This window comes from Schistocerca nitens, chromosome 2 (genome assembly GCF_023898315.1).
Source record: "Schistocerca nitens isolate TAMUIC-IGC-003100 chromosome 2, iqSchNite1.1, whole genome shotgun sequence".
Taxonomy (NCBI): Eukaryota; Metazoa; Arthropoda; class Insecta; order Orthoptera; family Acrididae; genus Schistocerca; species Schistocerca nitens.
In genome coordinates, this window is record NC_064615.1 from 698,819,506 (window position 1) to 698,836,318 (window position 16,813).

Below are 16,813 nucleotides of genomic sequence, written 5' to 3' on the forward strand. Positions count from 1 at the left end.
AGCCGATAATCAAGTTCCTCCCACACTCGGCGCAGCATGTCCCCATCAATGAGTTCGAAAGCATCGTTGATGCGAGCTCGCAGTTCTGGCACGTTTCTTGGTAGAAGAGGTTTAAACACTGAATCTTTCACATAACCCCACAGAAAGAAATCGCATGGGGTTAAGTCGGGAGAGTGTGGAGGCCATGACATGAATTGCTGATCATGATCTCCGCCACGACCGATCCATCGGTTTTCTAATCTCCTGTTTAAGAAATGATGAACATCACGATGGAAGTGCGGTGGAGCACAATCCTGTTGAAAGATGAAGTTGGCGCTGCTGGTCTCTAGTTGTGGCATGAGCCAATTTTCCAGCATGTCCAGATACACATGTCCTGTAACGTTTTTTTTGCAGAAGAAAAAGGGGCCGTAAACTTTATACCGTGAGATTGCACAAAATACGTTAACTTTTGGTGAATTGCGAATTTGCTGCACAAATGCGTGAGGATTCTCTACCGCCCAGATTTGCACATTGTGTCTGTTCACTTCACTATTAAGAAAAAATGTTGCCTCATCACTGAAAACAAGTTTAGCACTGAACGCATCCTCTTACATGAGCTGTTGCAACCGCGCCGAAAATTCAAAGCGTTTGACTTTGTCATCGGGTGTCAGGGCTTGTAGCAATTGTAAATGGTAAGGCTTCTGCTTTAGCCTTTTCCGTAAGATTTTCCAAACCGTCGGCTGTGGTACGTTTAGCTCCCTGCTTGCTTTATTCGTCGACTTCCGCGGGCTACGCGTGAAACTTGCCCGCACGCGTTCAACCGTTTCTTCGCTCACTGCAGGCCGACCCGTTGATTTCCCCTTACAGAGGCATCCAGAAGCTTTAAACTGCACATACCATCGCCGAATGGAGTTAGCAGTTGGTGGATCTTTGTTGAACTTCGTCCTGAAGTGTCGTTGCACTGTTATGACTGACTGATGTGAGTGCATTTCAAGAACGACATACGCTTTCTCGGCTCCTGTCGCCATTTTGTCTCACTGCGCTCTCGAGTGCTCTGGCGGTAGAAACCTGATGTGCGGCTTCAGCCGAACAAAACTTTATGAGTTTTTCTACATATCTGTAGTGTGTCGTGACCATATGTCAATGAATGGAGCTACAGTGAATTTATGAAATCGCTTCAATCATTTGTAATAGCCCTGTATTTCAACCACTATGAGAAAACTCACCAAATACATGGAATACCACAGAAATCCATCAATCATAGTTTTGAGTACATAAAACGTGATAGAATGCTCAAATATAATGTAAGTTTACACTGTATGTAGCACAGAAACACAAAGTGCTGATTGGCTAGCTGTATACTGTCTAATGCACATCGCTAGTCCAGAAGCCATAAACACTGCGCAGACTATAACCACATGAAAACTGTTAAGCTTGTGTCAATGTAATCTCCCAGCAGCCATATACATTTTTCACAACATTGTCCCATGATTCCATGGCCACTGGGAACACTTCTTTAGGAGTCTGGTTTGACCACTGAAAAATCACTGATGCAATAGTGGCCCAGCTAGTCAATGTGCAATTATGGAGAGTGTCTTTCATCACTGGAAGCAGCCCAAAGTTGCTAGGAGTCAGGGTAGGTGAGTATGGAACATGAGAAATCATTTCAAAGCTGTTATCACAAAAAACTGCAACATCATGTTCACCCGATGTGCTGATGCACTTTCTTTGTGAAAGAACACACGTGCAGCCTTTTCCAGCCATTTTTCACACATTGCTGGAAGGAGCATGTCCTTCAAAACACCTTGGAAGGATGCACCTGTCACTGTACTGCCCATTGGAATGCAATGAGTAAGAACATAGCCATCATTTTTTTAACACTGGTGCTTTCTCAAAATTTTTTTGATGGTGCTGAGTGTGTTCACTTCCACTGAGTTGACTGGCACTTTGTTTCAGGATTTGTCTCATCCATTGTCACAGTGATGAAAAGAAAGTCTCATTTATGTAATTGTGTGTAACATTGCCTGGCAACATGCATGCAGCCTTGTGGTTATCTGTCAGAATTCATGGAACACACTTTTCACATTTTCAGGCCTTCATGCAGGATTGTGTGCACAGATCCCATAGAAATGCTAATTTTGGATGTGATGTGTTTCACAGTCATTCAGAAATCCTTCACACACCTTTCTCCACTCGCTCGACCTTGTAGGCAGAGTCTTGAGCGAGGCTGAGACTGTCTTGGTTTGTTGTCCCACAGTGTTCTGCCTTCTTTGAACTGTTGCATCCATGAATAGACATTAGATATGCCCATAACACCGTCTCACTCAAATGGCGATGAATTTCAATTGGTTTCAAACCATGCAAATGTAGAAAAATGACTGATTGTACATTGTTCTTATAATGAAAACTTCACCATTTTAAGTCTTTACTCTTGATGTTGCCTTGTAGTTGTATGTGCTGTACAATGCTGCCTGCCATCTCTGTCACACATTCATGAGTGCAAACTTATAAAAAAAAAAAAAAAAAAAAAAAAAAAAAAAAAAACCGAATATCTCTGTCTGTTTTCATCCTGAGAGAGAGAGAGAGAGAGAGAGAGAGAGAGAGAGAGAAAGAAAGAATTACTTGCCTGCCATTATAACGTGTAACTTATTTTTTGGAGTCTCCTGGTAATGCTGCTACTAGACAGACATGAAACGAACGAAAAGTGACACTTTCTAGTTTTTGGAACTTGGGAAGGAGGCAGGAGTAGATTGGGGAAGCTTAAAAGGAAGGGCAAGTCACTCAGCAGGCACCACTATGAGAGGGACCACCTGTAGTATCTACTAATGTATCTTAGGGCTTAGGTCCTTCCGTCATGCAGCTTGTCTAATGGGTTGCCAACCTGACAGTAACAAAAACATATTTATGGTCATGATTGCAGGAAGCGCTACTTGGACAGGCGGAGTCAACATCGCTGCATTATTTCCTGACACCTGTCCTGTTTATGAAAATAGAGTGGGACAAGTAACCTTCAGCTCAGCTGGTATTCAGCAAGCCATATGGCTCCAGAATAGCTAGTTGAATCATAATTCTAGTGAAGTGAAGTGATCATCAGTTATCTCCAAGTTCTACACGCAGTTATCTCTGAATTGGCTAGCAATGATCATCGAATAATTTCGAACAACCTTTCATATTTTTACTCTGGTTTAAAATATTCACAGACTGGACAATGCCCAACATGCCAGATAACATGGTTTGGACTTTAAATCAGGAACACATAACTTAACCAGTTTGGACTTCACTTTTAAATGAACTTTACTGAATTTGTGCATTTTATCCGACAACTCTTCTTAGGACTCATACTTTATACATCGTGCCTTGAATAAATGTGGAGACTTTTATGAAGACTGTCCTTTGTAGTTCGTAGCCACCTTGGAGAAACTGACATTTATCTGGCATGCAATATGGCACACTGTGACTGCTGTCACAGCAGTCTGCCCCATCCTCATCACATGTGGGGTCCTCTCATCCTTGGGTCTGAGTGACCTTCCCTTTCTTTTAACCTTCCTCAACCCTTCCTTCTCTCCTCACTGAGGAAGGAGCTATACTTTCACATAGCTAGGAAGCACCTCACTTTTTCTTTTACAGTTTATTATTTTGATACTGAAAAGAACCATAGTGTACAAATAAATGATTCAAGAAATGAAAAACAAATGTGTTATGAGAAGTAAATTAAAATAGAACCTTCTAAGGGAAATTTCATTACACGCAACTATTCAGTTACAAACGAGATCTTATGGCTTTTTAACAAACTAGGTTCAAGCAGAGTAAATTTGAAAACTCAGATTTTGCTATTTTGAATAAAACTGTAAATATTAGCAAGGACTATTAAGTACTGAACATGAATATCAAAGTCATTTTATTTTCCCTCTCTTATTGTTAGTGTGGACAATAGTACACCTAATTAAAAACTCACAGTGCTTCCAGCTTGCAGAAACTTTTTAGCAGCAAGATGATAATTTGCTTGTACAATAGCACACTCTGCCACCTTCTCTAGAACATGCACTCTTGTTGCTTCATCAGTTTCCCCTTTTGCCAAGGTCAGTTTCTCTGCAAGTTCCTCTGTCACAGGAACATTATGTTCCAGGCACAGCTCCAACGCTTCTACATGCTACATAAAAAGAGCAGTTTATTACATTGTTAACTGGCAGCAATTCTCTAAACTGAAAGTACTGTATTATGTTATATTCCTGTTCTTTACTCTTACTTTTTAACTACATAATTATTACCTGCTTTGTCACCGCCAAGAGGTCAACAGCTTTTTCATATTGCTTATTTTCAAAAAAGAACTGAGCACATTTTTGTACCAATTCAGGATCAGATTTAGCATCCAGATCAATAGCAATATACTGCAAAGCATTGTACTGCTGTGTTCTGAAAGACAGGAGATGAAATGAGATTTATAAATGTGTGAAACAATCCTGGAACATGAAAGGTGACAACACAGATTTACATACGTGAACTACACCACCCCTGCTACTACTTTAGTAATGAGATTATGGGTATAAAATTGAGCAAATATTTAAAATTACCACACTGTACTGAGGAAGATTGAAATAGATAGACAACATCACATTACTTGGAAAGAGACAGTTTGCAGCCACAAGCTTCTTTCTCGACAGGAAAGGAAGAAACAAAAAAAGACAAACATTAATAACAATGTCACTTTTTGAAAATTGGAGAACTAATTTAAACAACAGAAACTCCAGGTTGGTCTATCAACAGTATTAGGAAAAGGATAGATTGCTACTCACCATACAGGATGTGGGGACAGTAGGTTACTGTATGTTGCGGCTCGGATAATTTTCTACATCTACATCTACATCCATACTCCGCAAGCCACCTGACGGTGCGTGGCGGAGGGTACCCTGGGTACCTCTATCGGTTCTCCCTTCTATTCCAGTCTCGTATTGTTCGTGGAAAGAAGGATTGTCGGTATGCATCTGTGTGGGCTCTAATCTCTCTGATTTTATCCTCATGGTCTCTTCACGAGATATATGTAGGAGGGAGCAATATACTGCTTGACTCTTCAGTGAAGGAATGTTCTCGAAACTTTAACAAAAGCCCGTACCGAGCTACTGAGCATCTCTCCTGCAGAGTCTTCCACTGGAGTTTATCTATCATCTCCGTAACGCTTTCGTGATCACTAAATGATCCTGTAACGAAGCGTGCTGCTCTCCGTTGGATCTTCTCTATCTCTTCTATCAACCCTATCTGGTATGGATCCCATACTGCTGAGCAGTATTCAAGCAGTGGGCGAACAAGCGTACTGTAACCTACTTCCTTTGTTTTCGGATTGCACTTCCTTAGGATTCTTCCAATGAATCTCAGTCTGGCATCTGCTTTACCGACGATCAACTTTATATGATCATTCCATTTTAAATCACTCCTAATGCGTACTCCCAGATAATTTATGGAATTAACTGCTTCCAGTTGCTGACCTGCTATTTTGTAGCTAAATGATAAGGGATCTATCTTTCTATGTATTCACAGGACATGGGGAGTGGAGAATGTGTTTTAAAGACAATTCCCATCTGCACAGTTCAGAAAAGCTGTTGTTGGATGACCCATCTTGTGAAGCAGCCCTTAAAATCAAGAAAATTCTGTTCAGCTGCATGTTGTGCCATATGGTGGTCTACTGTGTTCTCAGTCACAGTTTAGTGGTGGCCACTGATTCTGGTGGACAGCTGGTCGGCAGTCATACCAATATAAAAAGCTGTGCAAATGATTGCAGCAAAGCTGGTGTATGACACAGCTGCTTTCACTGCTGCCCGCATGGCACTCTCCTACACTAACCTGTTTACGGGCCATCTAGAGAAAATCTTTCTACTTGCCCAAAACTCCAAACCCTGGTCTGGCTCAGGTTCATTGATGACATCTTCACGATCTGGACTCGTGGCTGAGACACCCTATCCTCATTCCTTCACAACCTCAACACCTTCTCTCCTATCTGCTTCTGGTCTTCCTCAAGTCAGCATGCCACCTTCCTGCATGTTGACCTCCTCCTCTCTGATAGCTCCGTCCACACCTCTGTCCACATTAAACCCACCAACCACCAACAGTACCTGCAGCTGCCATCCCTTCCATATGGAAAAAAATCCCTTTCATACAGCCTGGCCACCTGGGGAAGGGGCATCTGCAATGATAACTACCCTCTTGCCCAGTATGCTAAAGGTCTCACCAGGCCTTCACGACAGGCACTATCACCCATACCTAGTGTGCAACAGATCTCCTGTTCCTTTTCCCACACATCCCCAATCCTTTCACCAACCCCAAGAACCAGCCACAAAGGAGTGCCCCTTCGTCACCCAATACCACCCCGGACTGTAACAACTGAACCATATCCTTTGTCAGGGCTTTGAATACGTATCATCATGCCCTGAAATGAGGGACCTCCTAACCAAGATCTCTCCCCACCCCCTCCACCCTTAAAGTGGTGTTCTGCCACCCATCCAATCTCGACAACGTCCTAGTCCATCCATATGCCACTCCCAGTCACTTGCCACACAGGGAAGAAGACTTGTCCAATCCACCCACCCAGCACTTCCTATTCCAGTCCTGCCACAGGCTTATCCTACCCCATCAGGGACCAAGCCAGCAGTGAAAGCAGCCACATTATATAACAGCTCTGCTGCAAAGATTTGCACAGCTTTTTATGTTGGTATGACTACCAATCAGCTGTCCACTAGGATGAACGGCCACCACCAAACTGTGGCCAAAAGTAAAGTAGACCACCCTGTGGCACAACATGCAGCTGAACATAACACACTTGATTTCATTGGTTGCTTGACTACCCTTCCTTCCATCACCAGCTTTTCTGAACTGCACAGATGGGAGTTATCTTTGCAACACATTCTCCCTCCCATAATTATCCCAGCCTTAACCTACGGTAGCCTACTGTCCCTCCAGCCAACAGTTTCCATTCCCTCTGTTGTATCACCTCCCTATCCAAGTCCCCTCACCCTCATTGTGTGCTGCCCTCTGCCAATGCTCCCACCTGTTTTTCTCCTTCTCTGCTCCTCTCCTTTTTCAATCTCCTCCCCCCACCACCTCCCTCCCCTACAGTCTCCTGAAGCTGCATCCCACAGTCTTTGTCATGTCTCCATCTAGTCCCAGCATGCTTTGCCAGACAGCACTCTTCTCTCTCCCCACTCCTATCCTACTATCTCTCGTCCTCCCATGCTCCACTACAAACTGATGCCTTCATTCATTGTGACAGATACTTTCTTGGTCGAGCTGCCAGCGACGACGGTTATGCATCCATGAGGTATGCCTTCTTTTGTGACTGTGTGTGTGTGGTTTCTTTTTTGAAGAAGGCTTTGGCTGAAAGCTTAATGTGTTTCAGTCCTTTCATTGTGCCTGTCTGCAACTCAAAGTGTCATCTTTGAAGATATAATTTATTCTGAATAAAGAGTCACCATACAAATGAAAATGAATCTTCTGAGAAAACAGATATCTGTTTTAAAAATACAACAAGAGTGCCACACTGTACTCAGTGCTGTTGATGGAACAATAATTTAAGGTATAAAATGGACATTTGAACCATCAGCTGCTGTTTTTTTAAACCCAAATACCAACCAGTTTCAATCTTGGACCATCTTCAAGGATACTATGAGGTTAAAATGGTTTAAGTCACCACAACACATTAGTCATTACTTAAATAATGTGTAATGCCTGCCAAGAATATTAATATAAGCACATAACTTTTAGAAGCAAACATACAAATACTAAATGTACATAGAGCAGTACTGAGGAGAAGATCAGGAGTCCCGATCTTCTCTTCAGTCCTGTCTGTGCACATTTAGTATTCGTATGTTTGCTTCTAAAAGTTATGTGTATATTTATATTCATGGCATGCATTACACTTAATTAAAGTAATGAATAATGTAATGTGGCGGCTTAAACCATTTTACCCCTATAGTATCCGTGAAGATGGTCAAAGACTGAAACCAGTTGATATTTGGGTTTACAATAAAAGCAGCTGATGGTTCAAATATGCTTTTTATACATTACTTAACAACTGTTAAAAGTCATCTTCCAAAAATGCTTGAAAAATTTAAGGGTCTCGGTCCTGCACAGGTCTTCATGATGAAGAGTTGATAAATTATTTGTGTGAAGTTACGTATGTGTTGTGTAATACTCACAACAGACTGCATTATGGAAGTTTAAAATGAGTAATAAACATCCAGATGTTTTATTTTGTGCTAATTAAAGCTCTTAATATGTATTAGAGAAGCAGACACAACATATTCACCCTAGCCTGTCACTAATTAGTGAAATCATCAGGAAGCACCAGAGTGCAATCAATACAAGACTCTATGGTAACTACACTCTCCTGTAGTATTCAAGTTACCACAACCAGTTACCCTCCAAGTTAATGCAAAGTAGGAAACTAACTCATCTAGTTCAGTGCACTTTTAATTACTGTTGGAAGTTGTTAGGGTGTGAGGAGTATATAAAATTCAATAAATACCATGAACTGCTAAGAACATCTGATGTGCTAAGGCCTCAAGAGCAAGGGAGTGAGGCAGATAATTGAATTTTGCTTAACACTAAGATGTAACTTCATAGCAAATATTAAGTTACATAGCTTTTTTCCATTATTTCATCTTTTGCTTAACTTTGTACAAGAGCCGAGAAAACTGACAACTTTGACTGCAACTGGCAACCTCCTTATCACTCATCTTTGAGGCAAATTAAACCAATACAGCTGTACTGAAGCAGCATGCCCCGTACTACCACCTTGGACAAAATGTTTAATTTTGAATGGAGTACACTGCTGTTCATGGCCTCTGAATTCTGTAACGGCATTATGAAGGAGACCATCGAATTAGCAGCTGTAAAGACTCCCTAAACAGAGGCAGAGACTTTCAGCTGAGCTCATCATAGGACCCATTTCTGACAACAATATTCTGTGAGCATGCCCAGATGAGAGACATTTCAAAGGGATGTGAAGTGGAGGCCAAATGACACTCAGGTACTTTAAAGGTGTTCAATAAGCTTACCTAGTTGGAAACCCACAAACTTAATATCAGCTCAACTCACTGAGAAAGAATGACACTTTCATAACTGGGAATGTTGTAACACTTGTGTCAAGTATCAGCTTCATGAAAACTAGAAAACTGTCTTTTCTGTGTCTTTTCAAAGCTGGAAGACTAATTCAAGTCAACTATGGAAAAAACAATTAAATACTACCGGAATAAAGGAGACCATTCACTGAAAAGCAGAAGCACTGTGTTGCCCAGGCACACACAAAAAGAAAGAAAACTTGCTAGCTTTCAGAGTAATACTTTTTCGAGCTAGAGTACAAGCATACACAAATATACATATGTGCCTGTGCCCCTACATGGTGTCAGCTAGATGAACCCGCACCCTTGTGAGTGAATGTGAATGTGAATGTGTGTGTGTGTGTGTGTGTGTGTGTGTGTGTTTCACTCTAGCTAAAAATGAAATACTCTGAAAACTAGCAAGTTTTTTTCTTTCGCATGTGCCTATTGAAAATTCAAAATGGCAGTATTTTGGCGAATGCTCTCCTTTACTTCAAAAGTATTTACATGGAAAAACAATTAAACAATTCTTTAAAGGCATAGCCTGCTTTGGAACACTTTTTGAAGATTATTGTGGTCCTTGTATACACTGGTTCACTGTGCAGTTCAAGGCTCCTTAGAACAATTGGAATTGGACATTGAAACTGGATGTTTTCATTCCACAACACGTATATTTATTGCAGTGCAAAATCCTGCTGTGCAAATCAGTGTCCTGCAGATGGTCACAATAATAAGACATAAAAAAATAATTTTACTTTACAGACACATTAAGTTGCAGGTGGGCACACTTAAAAGATATGTACATAGAGCTGTCGGCTACAACCTTCATCAGTAAAGAGAGAGACACACCATTCTCACACATAAGCAAGAAGGCAATCCAGCCAGAAATGCTGGAGATGGCATTCGTATGTGTGTGAGGTGTGCTTGCTTGTGTGTGTCAATGGTGTCTCTCTCTCTTTACTGATGAAGGCTGTGGCTGAAAACTCTATGTAAGTGTCTTTTAAGTGTGCCTGTCTGCAAATTAATGTGTCTTCTTTACAGTAAGTAGCACTCTGTCTTTTCCTAGATTGTTGATATTTCTACCTGGAATTTCCATCATTTTATTTTACTTTATGCTAATTTAAGTGTTTTTTTTTTCAGTTTCTGTGTTTTCCTGGCTGCTTAATTTTCTTTTGATTCATTACTTTGTTTAACTACACAGTTCACTGGCATTATGCCAAAGAAGAAAATAAATCTATAATTTACATTACGTATACACGGTAGTGAAAAAGCTTGTACCGGTGTTGCAGTGTAGGTTGTGCTGAGAAATAACTGTTAAGAAAAAAGTTTGATACATTGTGATATTTATGAGTTAATTAACATTGAAGTTGGCCTATCAGGCTGCTGCATGTGCATATTCAAATGGCCAGATACAGTTGGCATCAACTGTTCTTGTAGATATGCAAGGGACTGCTCAGCCTTCGGCTTGGGTTCGATCCTTACCACTGTCCAATGTCCATTTTTTGTATTGCTCTTTTATTTGGTTTTATGAAACCAAATGAAGAACATGTTTCACAACACCGTCTCCGGCGGACAGCATGAATTTGCATTTTCAGTGGCCTGATTGACTTGGAAACTACACAGTGTATCAATTTTTTTCTTAACAATTATTTCTCATCGTAACTACCCCTGCAAAACCCTTACAAGCTTTTTCAGACTGTCTGACCAACCAGTATTAGATGTTGTGCCTAACTTTCATTTCTCTGTTCTTTAAAGGATAGTATAGATAAATACTACACACAATTCTTTATTGTACATTGTTTAACAAAAATACTCATGGGAAACTCGTCATTTCTGCAAACAACCAACATGATCCATCTAATAAGAAAGATAAAAAAAACTTTTCAAAAATGGATCATGGTTGCAGAATCATTCAATTTCACCATAAAATTCCTGAGAAAGCTTATTATTTTCCTTAAACAACTAACATGATGTATTTTACAAAAATAGTAAGTGATGAGAAAGAACAATAAGCAATGCAATAATGGAATCTAACACTAAAAGTAAGTATGCTAGAGGGAGATAAACAGCTGCAGAATCATTCAAAGAAAGTAATCCATGATCACCCATTAGCAGTAGGAGGAGACCTTAACATTCTGAATATGGATTAGGACAACTACACATTCATTACTAGTGGAATGGACAGGCAGTATTGAGTAGTATTTCTGAAAACTGTCTCCAGCAAACAGTATTACAGTCCTTATGCCACTGATAATATTTTGGAGCATGTGGCTACAAACAGATGTAGCCTTATTGACAGTGTCAGTAAAGTGATACAGACTAGCAGCCATGACACTGTTATAACCATGAAGGTTACTAAAGTCAATAAACCCAGATGAGCAGTTGTTACCTTTCTATTTACAAAATCATTTAGTTGAAATATGACAGACAAAGAGGTAACTCACCTGGATAACAGAGTGCATTAATGCACGCACTTTCAGATCAAATCTGCTTCACACATTAACTAACGGACCAGTGTGCCAGCCAGTCTGGATGTGGATTTTAGTACATTTTCCACATCCATCAAGGTAAATACCACACTGTTTCCCACAACCCTTTTCAGATATATGATATGCAAACACTATGAAAAATCAGGTTGGATTCCATTAGGAACCATTGTGCTCATCAACTGTGAAATGACTCCAATCAGGGATGAACATAGCAGTCAGCTGTGTATCAATCTTATTTTATTGCCGATCTAGCCAGATTTCAGCTACAGTATAGCCATCATCAGAGCATTTAGTAGTGAATCATATAGATCCAGAAAGCTTGTATAAGTGCATGTTGTTAAAACAACCTTAAACTGCTCAAGTTTTGTCTATTGTGTCTATCTGCGATTCAAGGGCTACTCTATGTGGTAAGTAGCAATGTGTCCTTTTCATATTGTTGTTAGTCCATTCTGGACCACACATGTGACTCTCATGTATAAGAAGGGCAACAGTACAGATGAGCAAAATTATACACCAGTATCCACAGTGTTGGGTTAGTATAAGTTTCTTGAGTGTATCGTAAGCTTGAATATAACAAATTTCCTAGAGAGAGAGAGAGTGAGTGGGAGGGGGGGATGGAACTTCTGGACATAAAGCAGTACAGATTTATTAATGATCACCTTTCTAACATATGATATCCTATGAAGTACATAGAAACTTAAAGTGAAATGGCTGCAGCTAACATCTAAGGAAATAAAGAAGAAAATGGTCATCACATTGACACATTTATCATACAGAAAACAAGACAAAATAGTTTTAGGAGAAAATAAAAGCAGAAGCATCAACAGTAAGAGTGCAAAAGAAATTCGAGTGTTAAACACAGGAGAGAGAGAGGAAAGAGTACACAGCGGGCCTCTATGAGGAGGAGGAATAGTCTTTTTGGGTTTATACAAAATTAAATTGTGTCAGTTCAGGTGATCCGGTATTAGAGTACGAGTTCGACAGAGCTTTGGAAGGTTTGGTATCAAACATGGCAGAAGCCATAGATAAACTTCCTTTAAAATTACTAAAATCATGGGGGAAGCAACAACCAAATCATTATTGATGTTAGTGTACAGTCTACATAATCACAACAATAGTAAAGATAGATGTGTATGAGAATTACCATGCAACCAGCTTAACTGCTCATGCATCCACATTGTGACAAGAACAATACACAAAATAACAGAAAATAAAGTTTAGGATCAATTATCTCGCCCTCAGACTGTCACATCAGTGGATGCTCTCACGAGACATGTCCATGACAATGCCCTCCTTGGGAGCAACCTGCAGCTGTGGTATGACGCCCGAGTATCTGTGACCTTTCCTCCACATCAATAATTGGGCTGGACAAGGAAACAGAATCATTGTTGGATATACAGATGTCCTTTCTGGGAGTGAATAAGAATTACGTGACCTGTTGAATGGAATAAACATTATTCCATGCACAGAATATTTAGGAGAAGACAGAAATATATCCAACAATAATTAAAGATATTGAGTGTAAGAGATGGACAGTAAACTAAAGAAAGATGAAAGTATTGAAGAGTAGCAGAAATGAGATTAGTAATAAACATAATGTTGAAGCAGGGACAGATAGTAGGCAACTCTAAGGGCTTGTGCTACCTGGGTAGCGTACAGGATGGTAGCCAGTCAAGGAATATTTTAGGGAATTGGTTAAAAAAAAATACTTCAAAGGCCCAGACAAATCTTTACAAGTTGTCTCCCACAACAACTTTGACTGTGCCTACATGACACAAGTTGCCTGCCTTTCAGACATGAAGCAGTTCCATCCAGTTAAAGTTTCTGACAAGAGATGTCCTCAGTCCTCTGCTGAAATTGCTAGAGAAACCATGCCATCAGTTTTAGCCAACAATGTGCATGGGATACGGGTCATGTGTGTGGAATCTGGAGGACTCTGCAGTGCAGAATGCAATTGGTGCTCTCTCTCTCTCTCTCTCTCTCTCTCTCTCTCTTGTGATCCAGACCTTGAGCAGAACAGATGTCTTTTTTCTGGAGGCAGACCAGAAATAAACTGTGAACAATGGATGTTTGCTGAAAAGGAGATTTCACATTTTTTTGATTGTGGCACTGTACCACACTGTAGACTTAAAAATGACCTGAATGTATGGAAAAGGTTGTCACGTATGTGACAGCAGGAAACATTTTTAGTGATGGAACCCAGAGTTGCAATGAGAGCCACAGCATATAGCCAATATTAGTCAACTGCTGCCCTCAGACAGACAGTACATTTACTTCAGAAAAGCAAAAAAGGCAAATTTTCCAATATTTAATTATCAACCATGATTTTTTATGTTCTCTTATTAAAAACAAAGATTTTTCCATGTTATTAAAAATAGACATTTTTTCATACTTCACTGCATTATTGATTAAATAAATTTTTTAAGCTTCTATCTAAATGTTCTAATGCTATGTTTGCATATTTATTTGTTTAAATTCATTCTAGTATCCCTGGGACTCGATAACTTTGGAATCTAATAAAGGCCCTCCACCAGCAATAAGCTAAAGCCTAGGAAATGAAGTTGTGCTTCAAGATTTTTTTTCCTTAATAACACTAATATGAACACTATTTATAAAACAGTTGGCAGAACTGATCACTTATCATTAGTTTTAGAGTAGAATGAGATGATACGCTGATGGAGAGTCCCAAGGGTGAAAAAAATGCTAGTACATACATGCTACTGTATGTGTAGACACATCTAATCTAGAAATGATTGTTAGCAAGGTTTTCAAACTTTTTCTCTTTTTCATAGTAGGACATTTGAAACATAGGTTGGATTAACACATCAAGATGCATGCCAAATGCAAAATTTGAACCCAATGACCTGTTTGTGGCTTATTGACTGGAATGACATATATAAAGAACCGAACAGTTTTCGGCAGTCTTGAGGCAATCCTAGGATCAAACTTACAAACTATCACTGAAATAAACAGTCTTGTGATAGAACACAAGCAAAACCAATACAATACAAACCAAATATAAAGAACACACAAATGCATACACTGTTGAGAAAAAGATCACCTGAATGCAAGGTTAACAGCCTGATGTATCATCCCAGCACGATGATAAAGACGAACTGCCCGGTCTGGAAAGCTCTTCTCAAAGTATCGGGCTACGTCAAGTTGGTCTCGAGGTCCTGCTAGTAATGAAAGGTTCCAGAGCTGATCATCCAGGCCTTGTTCCTATGTGACAGAATTGTGTAATTCAGAGGATGTGAATAATTTATGCTTTCAAAGTTTTTACTGACTTCAGGTTGTAATTATTGGAATGGTGCGCAAGCTCATAGCACTTTTCCATAAGTTTAATAAACACCTCAAATACACATAACAGGAACTTTAGTCATCAATAATATATTCTCCTCCACTATTTACAACAGTCTGGCTTTGCAATTCTGTGACTGTAAAAATCTCCTGGTTTCGAGAGAATTCATCGAACCATGATCAGAACACATTTTCATCCAGAAAGGAAGAGCCTTGAAGGTTGTTTGATAGAGAACAGAAAAGGAGAAAATCTGAGGGTGCACCATCAGCTGAATAAGGAGGGTGTGGAATGACTTACCAGACCAACTCCTGTATAGTGTTTTTTGTCAGTCTAGTTGAATGCTGGCGGGCATTATCATGGAGGAGCATTACTTCATGTAGTCTTCCTGACCATTGTTCTTGGATTGCATCTGAAAGATATCTCTGTTTTTGGCAGTATCTGTCAGCAGTAATGGTTACACTTTGGGGAAGCAATTTCTAGCACCCCATACTGTCAATGTTCCACCAGATACATAAGTTATCTTTTGTGGATGTGCACAGGTCTTTGTATGGGAAGTTGTTGCTTTGTTTGGGTTCAATCATTAATTTATTATCCTTATGTTAGCATAGAGACACCATTTCTTGTCACCAGTAACGATACAGTATAGGAATGGTCACTGTTGTTCATGAACCAATTGATGACGAGTAAGCAGACATGAAAATATGGCCACTTGCTGATTGTTGTGTTTTTGGCTTAGAGGATGCAGTACCCATACAGCCAATTTTTGAACTTTTCCCGTGGCATAACAATGTCACATGATGGTGGAATGATCACAGTTATCGTATTTGCCTGTTCTTGTGTACAATGATGTGGATCATTGTGGATTAATATCTTTAAATGATCTTCATAAAATCCCAAAAGACTTCCTGAACACGGAGAGTCATTAATGTCAAAATGATCATCCTTGAAATGAAAAACCATTTTCTTGCTGTGCTCTGCCCACTGGCATTATCTCCATACATGGCATAAATGTTTCTAGATGTCTCCACTGCTGTCACCTTTCTATTGAATTCAAATGGAAGAATATGTTGGAAATGTTCTGATTTCTCCACTTAGTGCTTTATTTTCTAGCATTCACAGCTCCTCTCATTATCTCCAAGTGACAAAATGACAATATGTGAATGCAAATATCAACAGTGAACTAGAAATACAGAATGAAAATTGATAAATAAACCCATGGTAACTGGAATACTAACATGCAAAACAGAAACACTATGAACTTATCCACCAACCTAATATAATCAGCACTGACGACTTTCCAGTTGATTTCCTCTTTTCTTTTTTTCAGCAAAGAACTTTTTAATCAGGAATGCTTCATTTAATTGTAAATAATGTGCAGATATTGGGCACTCCAAAGTCCTTTCAGCAGCGTCCACTTTTTACAACGACCCAACACAGTAAACTCCAAATTTTTTATTTATTTATTTTTGCAATTTTTCAGGAAAATTTACATGTATTATAAATTAAAGTCCACTGCTGCAGTTTCTGTCTGTATGTGCAGCCTAATATCAGGAAATTCTTTTGGTGTTTTGATATAGTTTTCACTAACAGAAAGACTGGTTCATGAGGGAGGATGTGTATATAATTTATTACTGCTGACAAGGGAACCTTCCCATCGCACCCCCCTCAGATTTAGTTATAAGTTGGCACAGTGGATAGGCCTTGAAAAACTGAACACAGATCAATCGAGAAAACAGGAAGAATTTGTGTGGAACTATGAAAAAAATAAGCAAAATATACAAACTGAGTAGTCCATGCGCACGATAGGCAACATCAAGGATACCGTTAGCTGAGGAGTGTTGTGGTCCCGTGGTTAGCGTGAGCAACTGCGGAGCGAGAGGTCCTTGGTTCAAGTCTTCCCTCGAGTGAAAAGTTTAATTTATTTTCGCAAAGTTATGATGTGTCCATTCGTTCAATGA

The 16,813-nt window shown here is 39.7% G+C and overlaps 1 protein-coding gene across 1 annotated transcript in view; it reads right to left on the reverse strand.

Moving 5' to 3' along the window:
- The window catches only part of LOC126236856 (intraflagellar transport protein 140 homolog), a 267,376-nt gene that overhangs the window by 72,778 nt on the left and 177,785 nt on the right, over window positions 1–16,813 (reverse strand). Inside the window, exons 18-20 of the mRNA XM_049946468.1 lie at window positions 14,616–14,776; window positions 4,248–4,392; window positions 3,935–4,129 (exon numbers count right to left, since the gene is read on the reverse strand). Of these exons, the coding sequence (XP_049802425.1) occupies window positions 3,935–4,129; window positions 4,248–4,392; window positions 14,616–14,776 (501 nt within the window). The remainder of the gene's footprint in view (window positions 1–3,934; window positions 4,130–4,247; window positions 4,393–14,615; window positions 14,777–16,813) is intronic.